Source organism: Mangifera indica, unplaced genomic scaffold (genome assembly GCF_011075055.1).
Source record: "Mangifera indica cultivar Alphonso unplaced genomic scaffold, CATAS_Mindica_2.1 Un_0129, whole genome shotgun sequence".
Lineage (NCBI taxonomy): Eukaryota > Viridiplantae > Streptophyta > Magnoliopsida > Sapindales > Anacardiaceae > Mangifera > Mangifera indica.
The window spans coordinates 16533-29088 of NW_025401221.1; the positions used below are offsets into that span (position 1 = coordinate 16533).

The following is a 12556-nucleotide window of genomic DNA, read 5'->3' on the forward strand; positions in this document are numbered from 1 at the left end:
GCACCAAACCTTAGGTAGGAATAAGTCTTTTGGCCAAAAAAGAATAATGTTATAGATATTCCACTTTTGAGTACCTAAGTTAATTGTTATTTAAAAGGTGTACTATCTTATAAATATGTGTTATTTTATTTTTTATTCAAAATTATCAAATCACAATATAACATATCATATAAATATCTCGTTCAATACCCAAAATCATATATATATATATATATAATTTTATTTTTTTGAAAAATAAATTATATATTGAATGCAACATATTATGTTATCGAAGATCTAAAACTATTTTTAGTTTATTTTTTTAGCTTTGAAGTAATTTATTGGATATTGTTTTCCTTGTTTTTTAAATTACTATGTTAAAAAAGAACACATAAATAAATAATAATAAAGTTATATGTATATATTTTATATATACAAAATAAATACATAAATGATTTAATAATTTTAAATTAAAAATAAAATATATTTAATAATATAATAATATATTATTTATATATTTATTTTATATACTCAAAATATATATATATAATATTATTGGATAAAAAAATAGAAATTGAAATCGGAGCAACCACTGGTCACTACATCTTATAAGGACCTACAAGGATTTTGGTACTGACTATCTCAGTCAAAGCTTTCATAAGGTACGGAGAACACATATTTTCTTGTTTGGATGCTCAGAGAATTATAATGAAAAAGAAACAAAGAGCTGTTTGGTTTCTCCAGCTGTTTTGCATACCATTGATATGAAAATTTACACCAGCCAACTGTGGATGTGGTCAAGAGATAAAATTGATGAGTATTATTTGCGTGATTTTATGTGAGTAATAAATAAATGGCCGAAGGACTATTTCCCACCTAAGGTCCAATGAAAGGAAAGATTTTTATAAGTTAATTTTTAAAAATTCAAATATTTATTTATAAGTTAAAATTTACTATTAAAATTAAGGATAAAATAGTTATTTAATTAAAAATATTTAAAAAACTAAAAAATTATCATATTTCACCCCCTAGGTTTAAAAACTACATTTTCCCCACCCAAGATTCGAAAATTCACCATTCCCCCCTAGGGTTTAGAATTTTTTGCCAATTTCTTTCGGTAAGCTTCTCTGTCGTCGTCTTTGTCTCTGTCAATCTCTTCTTCCCAACACTCTCTCCCTCACCGGTTCTCCCTCTCCCTCCAAATGCCATTGATTTCCACCGTTAACGACTAACAACTTTAAAACCCATGAGTGGGTTTCAACCCTAACGATGATCGATGACAGACGACGCTTGAGAGACCAAATGTCGACGGAAGAGACGCTGGGGAGATGAATCGCACGATGACGACATTGGGGAGACGAATCACACAACGAAAGAGACGTCGGGGAGACAAGTCGTGAGATGAAAGAGACACCGGGGAGACGATCACTTAACATCTCTAGGGAGATAAATAGCGCGATGACAACACCAAAGAGATGCTTCTACTCGTGATTGAGATTCGTCGACCTTCTTCTTTGGCCGCCATCGATCTTCCTTCTTCAATTACATCGATCTTCCTTCTTCAATTACAAAAGACGACGAAAGATGAACCTTCTCGCCTAGATTTGGATGATAAAGAGTTATCCAGATCTGTAAGAATAGACAAAAGACGATGTTTCGTCGTCCTTCGTTGTCGAGTCTAGATAAATTTCATCGATCTTCCTTTAGGGTTCTGTCATCCTTCGTTGTCGAGTCTAGATAAATGGCTAACTCTTTCCATCGATCTTCCTTCTTCAATTACAAAAGACGACAAAGGACGAACCTTCTCGCCTAGATCTGGACGATAAAGAGTTATCCAGATCTGGAAGAATAGACGAAGGATGATGTTTCGTCGTCCTTCGTTATCGAGTCTAGACGACACGACGAGTGACGAAGGACCGCCTTCCACCAAGAGAAGGAAGAAGCTGGAAACAACGTCGGAAGATGAAGTTAAAGAGTGAGAGTGAAACTGCTGTTTTTGAAAGTTATGGGGGATGGCTGCTTTTTGAAAAATATGGAAACCCTAGGTTTGAGGGTGAAAATATTACTTTTTAAAGTTTAAAAACTTTAGGTAAAAGTGAAATGTTGGTTTTTAAAATCTAAGGGAGTGAAAAATAATAATTTTATAACTTTTAATATAAACAGTAAAATGACTATTTTATCCCTCTCTTCAACAAAAAAAATCGACAGAAGTTTGGTCATGAGTAAGAGTTTGGGTTTTCATCTCTCGTGAGTGTAACTTTGAAATTGGGCTAAAATTTGGATGGAAATTAGTCCTTTTTCTTATATTTTATTATTATTCTAATCTTGACCTGTCACATTTCATTTGTGACTCCATCAGCGTAGATAGAGGGATTTATTTGATTGTCCCAAATTCCCAATTGGAGATTAACAAAATTCAACTCTAATCTAATATTTTTTTATTATAAATTTATAATTATATAATAAAGTTTTCATTATCATAGTTTAAATGTAGTTACTAAAATAGAGCCAAAGCACGCACATCCACCACTTAACGTTCTCATCGCCGATTCATCGCCGTACAAGGAACCTTCCATGACGCTTAAACTATTCAAGCAGTCTCTTCGTATTCTCCTCTCTATAAAACAACTTCCACTCTCCCTTCTCTTCTTCATCCTCATCTTCATTTTCTCGTTTGCCTCATTTTGATCTCTCTCTCTCTTCCCCTATCTTTTTTATGGCTGAATATAACACCGAAATGAACAAACTCAGTTACGAGATCTTCTCCATTCTTGAAAACAAGTTTCTCTTCGGCTACAACGAAGACCCCAAACAGCAGAAAAAAGCCAATCACAAAGCTGTCAATCGAGGGAAAGTAAGAATCCTCTCAATCGATGGCGCCGGCGCCACCGACGGTATTCTGGCTGGGAAATCACTTGCCCTCTTGGAATTCTTTCTCTCGAAAAAATCTGGCAACCCCAATGCACGCATTTCCGATTATTTTGATGTAGTTGCAGGGTCTGGTGCCGGAGGGATTCTTGCTGGTTTGTTGTTTACACGTGGCAAAGATGGTAACCCCATGTTTACAGCTAAACAAGCGCTCGAATTTATGATCGAGAATCGCCCGGGAATTTTCCGACAGTCATCAGGTGGGATTCTCCGGCGGGTTCTCCGGTCTGGTAAGGTGGAGAAGTTGTTTCGGAAGACTTTTGGCGAGTGTACTCTGAAGGATACTGTGAAGCCAGTGCTGATCACGTGCTATGATCTGGCCACGTGCGCGCCGTTCTTGTTATCCCGCGCTGACGCGATGGAAGTGGACGGCTATGATTTTAAGATGAGGGACGTGTGCTTGGCCACGGCGGCTAATCCGACGGTGACGGGAGCTGTGGAAATGGAGTCCGTTGACCGGAGGACTAAGATTGTGGCCATTGATGGCGGAATTGCGATGAATAATCCAACGGCTGCCGCTATTACGCACGTGTTGAATAATAAACTGGAGTTTCCGTTTTGTAACGGCGTCGAGGATCTCGTGGTAGTATCGTTGGGTAACGGAGAGTCGGATTACGGCGTTGGGTCAAAACGAAGTCCGTTGCCGTCGCAATCCTTGAGAATTGCTGGTCAAGGTGCTTCGGATATGGTAAAAATATTTTTCTTCTTTTTTTTTTTAAATAAAATTATTTTTTTATAATTTTGTGAATAAAAATGGGTATTAATTGTGCGGGTCCAATAAATTTTCACCTACCACTAACTAAATATATTTAAATATTTATTAGCTTTTTTGGTTTTTTATTATATTATTAAATTAAATAATTATTAACCAAAATTTGAATTTGTTTTCCTATTTTATAGGTTGATCAAGCTGTTTCCATGGCATTTGCTCAAAGTGGGACAAACTATTATGTCAGAATTCAGGTACTAATATTCTTCATGCTTTAACAATAATTATAATAATTTAAAAAATACTCATTTATAATTAAATAAATTGTTTTTTAACCAAATCATAAAATTAATTAATTAATTTATTTATTTATTTAAAGTTTTTACCTTATTATCAACATATTTTTTTCAAAATATTATTCATGTTATTTTTTATTAAATAATTTATTTATAAAAAATGAGAAATATAATTATAACAAAATTAAGATTAACTTAATAATCATTTGTAATAATCAAATTATTCATATATTAAATATCATCTTATATTTAATCATAAAATATTATTAAAATTAATAAATATAATTATAATAAAATCAATTTTGTAGGTAAATGGGATAATAGCGAAAAGCGAGCAAGGGAAGCTGGAGAAAGCAATGAAAGCAAAGAAGAAAGAAGAAATATTATGTGCAATAGAGGAAATGTATTCAAAAAACACATATGAGTCCATTCTTTTCCAAGGGAAAAGGATGGTGGAAAGCACAAATTTGGAGAAGCTAGAGCTCTTTGCAGGAGAATTGTTCAAAGAGCAAGAGAGAAGAAAAACAAGCATTCTTCCAACTGTTGTGTTGAAGCATTCATTTCCAACACCAAGAACTTCATCTGCCACAACTTTATCGACTCTATCTTCTCCCTGCTAATTCGGAATTTTGAGAAAATTTCCGATGCGATTGATTAGGGTTGAGTTATGATCGATCAAGATTACTTAATGAATATATATATTTGCATTTGTTGCCGCTCTGGATAAAGTTTAAGATGTTTTTGTCCGAGCCGAGCTACTGAGTTTTTCGAATTAATTTTTAGTTTGATGTGTGTATATATATATAATGATTGATTGTAATATAAGTTAAAGCTTGTAATTTGCTACAAATGTTATTCAAATTAATCTCTTGTTTAGGCTTAAATTTTCTCCATAATTGATATTACAAAAAATAATGTAGTAACAATGTTAACTGATTTTAAATTAAAAATAAAATAATAATCAATCACGTAAAAAATTATAATATCGTAAATGAAAAATATTACGGTATTTAGAAAAATAAATTGGAAAATTCGTATAGATACCATTTGAATGAACAATTATTTAGAAAAATGTTATAATCTTCAATAACATTAGAACATATCATAATTGAAGTGAGCAAATTAAAGTTAATTGTCACTACATGCTTTCTCATTGAATTAGAGCTAAAAATATTGAAACATTTTATAGAGTGCAAAATTATTAAATGGCACTAGGGATGCATTGAAATTTGAATGAATTTGGGAGCCAAAAGTGTAAACGGCACATGGGAAAAGAGCATTACAAAGGAATAATTATTAAATCATTTATTTCTTTTAAAAAAAATCTTTAATTATTATAAATTGAGTAATACTAAATGTAGAATCATACGTGTATTATAATATGATTTGATAATTTTATTATTTATTTTATTTTAATTAAAAATCACTTAATCATATAATAACACATCAATCATTAATACCCGATAATACTCGTCCTATAATACCAAAGTATTACTTTTACTATTCAAGTAAAAGCAATATAATGTACATTTATAATGATGAGTAATATTGTGTGTACAACTTTGTGTATACACAATGATATGTCATCATATGATTGGATAATTAAAAATTAAAAATAAAACAACACATAATCACATGATGACACATCGTTATTTGTGTATAAAACTGTAAACAAAAATTATATACATAGTTTTATTGTTATAATGAGTACTAACTTGTGTATCTACAATAATATGTTATTATATGATCGAGTGTTATTTTATTTTTAATACAAAATCCTCCAATTAAATATTGACACATCATTATTAGTATCCAAATTGATAATATATTATATATAAAACAAATGGATATTAATGAGTAGCGACAACTAATGTCTTATCGTATAATTAAAAAATCTAATTATATATTTTATCTTTATTTTAAAATTATCAAATCACATTATAACAAGTTAACTATACACTTAATAATTTGTGTTATTAAATCATGTTTATATTATTTTAGTTCAAATTTTTCAAGTTAAAAACCCCCAACCATTATTCAAGCCAAATTAAGATCATATCAAAATCTTTCTACTTTAATATTGCCCGGAACCATGTTCAAATTAACCTGACAAGGTCTGAATTGACCCTCGCTATCACAAATTGCAACTTAAACTTTAATTGCTAGTCTATATCAAGTTCCCTAGGTGTTGTCCCAGCTTTTGCCTTCCCAAAAATGCCATTCCCTTCAAAATGAGAAAGGCCTAATTTACCCTTTCACTATTTACCCACCAAATTTTAAAATCAATTCTCACCTCTATTCCCTTCTTCTCGCTTCCATTATCGCTCCTATTGTCTAGGGAAAAACCCCAACTTAGTCATTCCCCTCATTATTTTGTTAAAAAATTATTTTAAAACTCACAATATTTTTTCAAAAGATAATATTATATATATAATTTGTATACATAATTTTATTCATAAACAACTATGTATTCTCATGTGAGTAAAAATCTTATTATCATTGATTTCTAACTGTCTAATCATATGATAACACGTTATTATTTATATATAAAAATTACACATATATCCCTACTTTTTTTCAAATGTCCAATTCCATACATATACATATTTTTTTCTTCCAAATCTTTCTCTTTGATTTCTATCTCCTATGAAAAATTCCAACTTAAATACAATAAACACATTAAAAGAATAAGAGACTGCAAAATCACACAGATAAAATGTACAAAGGCACCCGCGGCCGGGAGCAAAATGCAACCAACATGCCGTCGTCAAGATCTTGAGATCCGCGACCACAGAGCCTGGTCGCCATCAGAATCCTTAGGTCCCGCCAGCAATAAATTCTCACAACCTATTTGTTATTTATAATATCTAACATGAAAAAAGAAAGAGAAAATATAAGACAGAAACTTAAAATGCTACTAAAACCATTATTCTACAAAAGTACATAGCATTATAAATAATGTATGATCCAAAGTGATGACTTACAAAATACAATCTCCAGTTCTGATATGGGTCAAGAGAGCAGTGCGTCTCCCTTGCTAGAAGCCGCATTCTTTTTATTCACTACAGGATTAAGCAATTTTTGTAGCACCCAGTCTGGTGCACTGCTAAGCCACAGTCCTTCACCAGATTCCTTGTGCTTAAAGTCAGGAAAGCATCTGCCCAACTGAAGAGGGAAGCAAGGAAGCATATGAGTAAGAGAGAAAAAGACTGAGCAACAGAAACGACATTACAGCCGATTAAATATAAAAGTTTACCTTATTCATTCTATCATCCCACCAGTTTTTTGGATTTTCGATCAAGTCTTTCCAGAATTCGTTCCCTGAAAGTTAGATATCCACCTTATTAAGCCACAAGTGTCCATTTATATGAAACAATATATATATATATACACATATTAAAAAAAAGATACAATCTACAACATATATTTCTTTGTTTACAGATTTTTTAACATGACATGTTGCTAGAGACTGAGACGCCTCTCTATCTCTCACTTTTTTTTTCCGAAGGCATTCATTCATAACTTTTTGATCAAGCAGAGATTCTCCAACTCAGGGAGCTAGTTATTTATACTTATAAGTAGGGTCAACAGCAGAGGAACATTTTAAATTACCATGTGCTGATGATGATACAGTGTCACATTTATTTCTAGCTGAGAAGATTAAGATGGCAACTGTGTCTTTTCACTAAGCCTAAAAGATATCAAAGAAGTTTCAGCTCTGGGACTCTATTAAAAATTTTAATGAAATCACATATGATAAAGGAGCCTCTGATTAAACTAAAGAGGATGTCATGTTGTTCTAGCAAATTCTACAGGATATTGATACATGATATTGATACATTGGACTACCAACAAAACGAGTAGAAACAACAGTAAATAAACTGGTTCCAAATTATTTAATTTAAATTTCAACAAAATCATCAAATTTGGCACAAAATTTAGCACTTACCAGCTGTAATAAATTAAATCATGTAGAGAGACATGTAAAGTTTTTCAAGATTAAATCCAGTAAAATATGCCAATATATATCAAACAATAAGAAAAAATTGTTAGAATATTAGAAAATTTCATTCCTTTCTGTTGCTTCATATATTTTGATTTAGAAGTCCGAAAATCTTATTCCAATCATTCAAGTCAGGCAATAACATTTTAGATTAAATGCTGAATAAATATTTGCCAGTATATTTCAAAAATCAAAACATCCGATATTCAAGAAATGATTGTATAGCAAGTTAGAATCAGAATCTAGTCCAAGTCCTGAGAAAAACTTTTTCAATTGTTCAGTGGACAGAAACATGCCAGTATGTGGGATATACAATGATAAATATTCAGTATCTAAGAAAAAGTTCAGACTTTAACCTTCCTTCACATTTTTTTACTTAGGAGTCTTTACATCAAACTCCATTCCATCAAGTTGAAATAAAACCCATCCTGATTCCTTATTAAGCCACAGTGAAAAGCTACCATCCTTGCATTTAAAGCCAGGATGTCTTGAATTTACCTATTATAGTAAACTAGGGTATCAAATATTTAATTACAGTTACTCAGATGATGAAGAAAATTCAAAATAAAAGGGTCATCACCAATCTACTGAGCTTTTGACTACAATAATCCCACCAAAGTTCTGGATTATTAAGGAGATAATACTAGGGACTCGAAGATGAATTACACCAAGTAGTATTAAGATGTCATACAACAACGACAATGAACAATATCTAAGATAGAATAATTGCAGGGAAAGTCCTGACAATGAGAAATCATATATGAGTAGCTACAGAAGATTATTGCTGATTCAGATAATCCCTCCCAACATCTGCTTAAAGACAAGCCAACAGGGTAATGGCCTTCATTATCTTCATTTCCCTGTTTGCTATTTGAAAGACTTCCTAGTTTTACCAAGCAATTAAGCCCTTCATTGGTTTCATCTTTTTTTTTCATATATTCACTCTCACAGCTTATCATTAAATTCTTTTGCGGGAGAAAGAAATGAAAAAAAAAACTACAAGATTATCAACTATATATATCCCTCTAAAAATGTTGAACATAGCAACAATACAAGTAATTTGAAAGCCAATATTTTTCACATAAGGTGACAACGATACAAATGGGAAATGAACCAGACATTATGGTTTTACCTGAATGATCAGCAGTTCTCACTTCTTATTTTTGAGATGATAAGGACTTCCCTTTTTCAGAAGATACCTCAACAAAATTGACACTATGGACCATAACCTAACATAATCAAACCTCAGATGTTAAGCCTACACAAGATGATAACCCAAAACTGCTCAAACAAAAAATAAAGAAATAAATAAATTCAAAGATATAAAATTTCCTTCTATAACAGAAATGCATTGAAGGAATTAAGCTGTTATCTTTATCAATAGTAATCTAGCGTCTCATGATAGTTTGAAGTAATATGATTGTGATTTTGTTGATAAGAAATATATAGTTGCACTCTATGCGAACCAGTAATCAGATATCTCACAAAACCACTAGCTCATTCTTCTTTCACTCTGTTTAGCTTAAGCTTAGATGTTTGATCTCTAACCTCCAGCTTGAGGATTAGTTGAGTTCTTGCATTTTTCATATTTACATCTTCTTATATGGTTTAGCTTTCTGTTAGTGCTATTGCTGCCCATTTTGAGGCTATATCACATTACTCTTATCGAAGTGGGTCAGACCTATTCAAAGATAAACTTAAGATAAGGAAGATTGTTTGCATACTGCAACCAACTTTTATTTCTTAGTCTTCTATCTTCTCTCCCTCTCTTCCTTCAATCCGTTATTCTATACATAAAACTACCATGAACATGCTGCCGGAATTTCTCAAACGCAATAAAATAAATATATTTCTTTCACATTTTAGCACGCTTAAGGTAGAGTGAATGTTAGGGGAAAAGAGCCAGGCTTAATTAGAATTTAAGGGTTTAGTAACCAATAAAAGGCATTGTCATTAATTCTTAAGGATAGACAAACAATGAGCAACACACAAAAATTTTTGAGAATGAGGAAAATGACAACAAGAGATGTGAAAAAGTGGGGAAGGAGAAAGATTTGTGCCTTCAACAAACTATCAATTTCTATTAATCAAGGCCTGAAAGAAAATTAAGGATCAAATTAACAAGAAGACGAAATCATCATAAAACACAAGAAACTGATACAGACCTGGGATTAACTTGTTTTTGGTTCTTTTGCAGGTCTGAGATTCTGCTTCAACCACTGCAAGTTTCTTCTGCCGAGTGTGATATTAGTGGTATTGTGTAATGCTTGAGAATAAATGTATTCAAAGTATTCAGCAACCAAGATTAATTGAAGGGAGTTTTTATTAATTGATACAAACGAAGCTATTTTAACATCTGCTCTTGTTTCCAATACAACCACAGCAACATTAAACAGCAAATACATAAAATAAACTGATAGAATATAATACACGTAACAGAGTGTTCACTTCCAGCATTCGAGAGGCTGGAACTCTCACCTTTCCTTTACTCCTTAGATTCTTCTCTCTGTTTTCCTCTTCTCCCTCCTTCTTTCTTCAGTTTTCTGTACGTAACTGCTTCTGCGTTCTAGGCTTGCCACATCAACACATGATTCCATAACTGCTGCTTTCCCTTTGGCTAAATATCTGACATCTGTCACTCCAATGGTTTTGCCACATGTGCCCCTTCCTTCTTCTCCACAATTTTTCTTCACATACACATGGGTCCTAACATTATCCCACCCATCAAGAGGCACTTGTCCTCAAGGTGAAAGTGTGGAAAAAGTCACTTCTCACAACAGACAGCTTTATAGAAAAGACCCTAACTAAGTTGTACTAAAGCAGCACTCATGTCATGTTATTGCCAGAAAAAAATTTATGAGTATGTTAGGTAGCAAATATGTTATAGATTTTTGTTCTATTCCTTCTACAAAAGTTTTTGGCTCCTAATTATGAAACTGTTTGAACAAAGACTTAAAAGACTACCTTAAACGTCTAATACACATACATGTAAGTTTTCCCCTAAAAGATAATCAGCTCAACTAAATCACAGTGAATATTGGCCGACATACCAAAAAAGTGTCCAAATCTTAGTAGCCAAAACATATAATAATCTACAAAAGATTCTATTCTATTGTATCAAAATAGCCTATAAGAACTTCCAGAAATTACTAGAACTCATCAAAGTTTGCGATGAAACCCCAACTAGATGAGACAACCTAAGAAATCAAAGAGTAAATTCTCTTAAACCCTAAAACCATAACTTTAGTTCAATTTTTTTGGCAATAATTAAGTCAATAGATACATCAAAAAAACTCATCTCTTACCTGGACATTGGCACAATGACTTGCTAGAGGAGGAGGATCGGCACTAAGTTGTCCAGCTATATGTACAGGATCATCTTTCTTCAAATGACAGGCAGCAATGTGAGCCAAATCACCTTCGAATACTACAGGAATCCTAAACAGACGTCAAATAAACTACATTCCCAAATTTTAGGCTAAAATTTTTGTTAAACCTACCAAAAACCTCCATGAAATTTCAATATGTGTAAAAAAATTTGGAAGTACCTTAAGTTTTTTCTAAACTCAGGCAAACCCATAAAGAAACAATAGCTAAAAGGGGTTAGAATTGAAGAAATTCCAAAGTTCAGGAGAATTTGAACTCCCAAAGTTAGGCTAAAATTCAGGTAAACCTATCAAAAATCTCCCTGACATTACATAATGTCCATGGAAAGTCACATTTAGTTCCCCTAAGATTTCCTCAAACACGGCGTACCCAAAAAATAGCAATAGAGGTTCAAATCGAAGCAATAACAAAGTAGGGGAGAATGAGAAATGGCACGCTGAGTGATGACAGTGCGAGCCCAATGCTTGCTGTCAGGAGAAGTCTCGAACCGAACCAGCAAGTCCACGTGGCCAATCAGGCTCACCGATTTGGCCACCTTCACTTGAAACGGAATTTCCCTTGGCCGCTGCCAAACATCAGATGCTGCTAGTTTGGCTTTTCTCGGCTGTTTAGTGAAGTAAGATTGAGCAAGAAGAGCCATGATCCTCAGACGTAAAATGGTGCGCTTTGTTGTGGGTTGTGAATAGGCGATTTGTACGACTGCTTGACGAAGCCAGTTCATTGTGGGCGTATGAGAAGAAAAATTAAAAGAACGGCATTCAAAGCTTGGAATTTTCTGTGAATTTTGGCGGTTGTTTGAAGGTAGACATGTAGGCCGGCAGGAGGTATGGACCTGGCCTTTTTTGGCACAATATGAGCCGTATCGAGGCTTTGAAGTATAGCCCAAGGACCGGTCTGATAAAATTATAATAATTAAAAGGACTTCCCGTATAAGGTGTAGAAAAATTCCAAGTTTCACCCTTGTATTTTCAAAATTTAAACGCCTATTTATAAGTTATTTTTGTTAAAAATTTTAATTAGAGTCAGAGATAAAGTTATCATTTACTAAAAAATTTAAAAAATAAAAGTTTTATCATATTTTCCTCCCTAAGTTTAAAAATTCATAATTTCCTTCTAAAATTAAGTTTTAAAAAGTGACAATTTCCCCCTGTCTAGGGTTTCAAATTTCACCAACAATTTTTCTAATGAATAATGATCGATATCTCTCCTTTCTAATGATGTTTCTCCCTTGGTGCTTTCCTTCCAACCGATGAC

At 32.8% G+C, this 12556-nt stretch overlaps 1 protein-coding gene and 1 pseudogene across 1 annotated transcript; one reads left to right on the forward strand and one right to left on the reverse strand.

Moving 5' to 3' along the window:
- The first annotated feature begins 2573 nt into the window (after positions 1–2573).
- Positions 2574–4796, forward strand: LOC123208023 (patatin-like protein 7). Its single transcript, XM_044625494.1, has 3 exons — positions 2574–3595; positions 3808–3870; positions 4221–4796. Exons 1-3 carry the CDS (start codon positions 2696–2698, stop codon positions 4530–4532), a joined length of 1275 nt encoding a protein of 424 aa, XP_044481429.1. The 5' UTR covers positions 2574–2695; the 3' UTR covers positions 4533–4796.
- A 1735-nt stretch (positions 4797–6531) lies between these two features.
- LOC123208024 lies at positions 6532–12133 on the reverse strand (annotated as a pseudogene).
- Positions 12134–12556: the final 423 nt, after the last annotated feature.

What these genes read in the sequence shown, in the direction of transcription:
- LOC123208023 (XM_044625494.1), top strand. Translation starts at nt 2,696, where the DNA reads ATGGCTGAATATAACACCGAAATGAACAAACTCAGTTACGAGATCTTC. An exon ending in GTCAAGGTGCTTCGGATATG is followed by an intron (nt 3,596 to 3,807) that starts GTAAAAATATTT and finishes CCTATTTTATAG; the next exon opens with GTTGATCAAGCTGTTTCCAT. An exon ending in ACTATTATGTCAGAATTCAG is followed by an intron (nt 3,871 to 4,220) that starts GTACTAATATTC and finishes TCAATTTTGTAG; the next exon opens with GTAAATGGGATAATAGCGAA.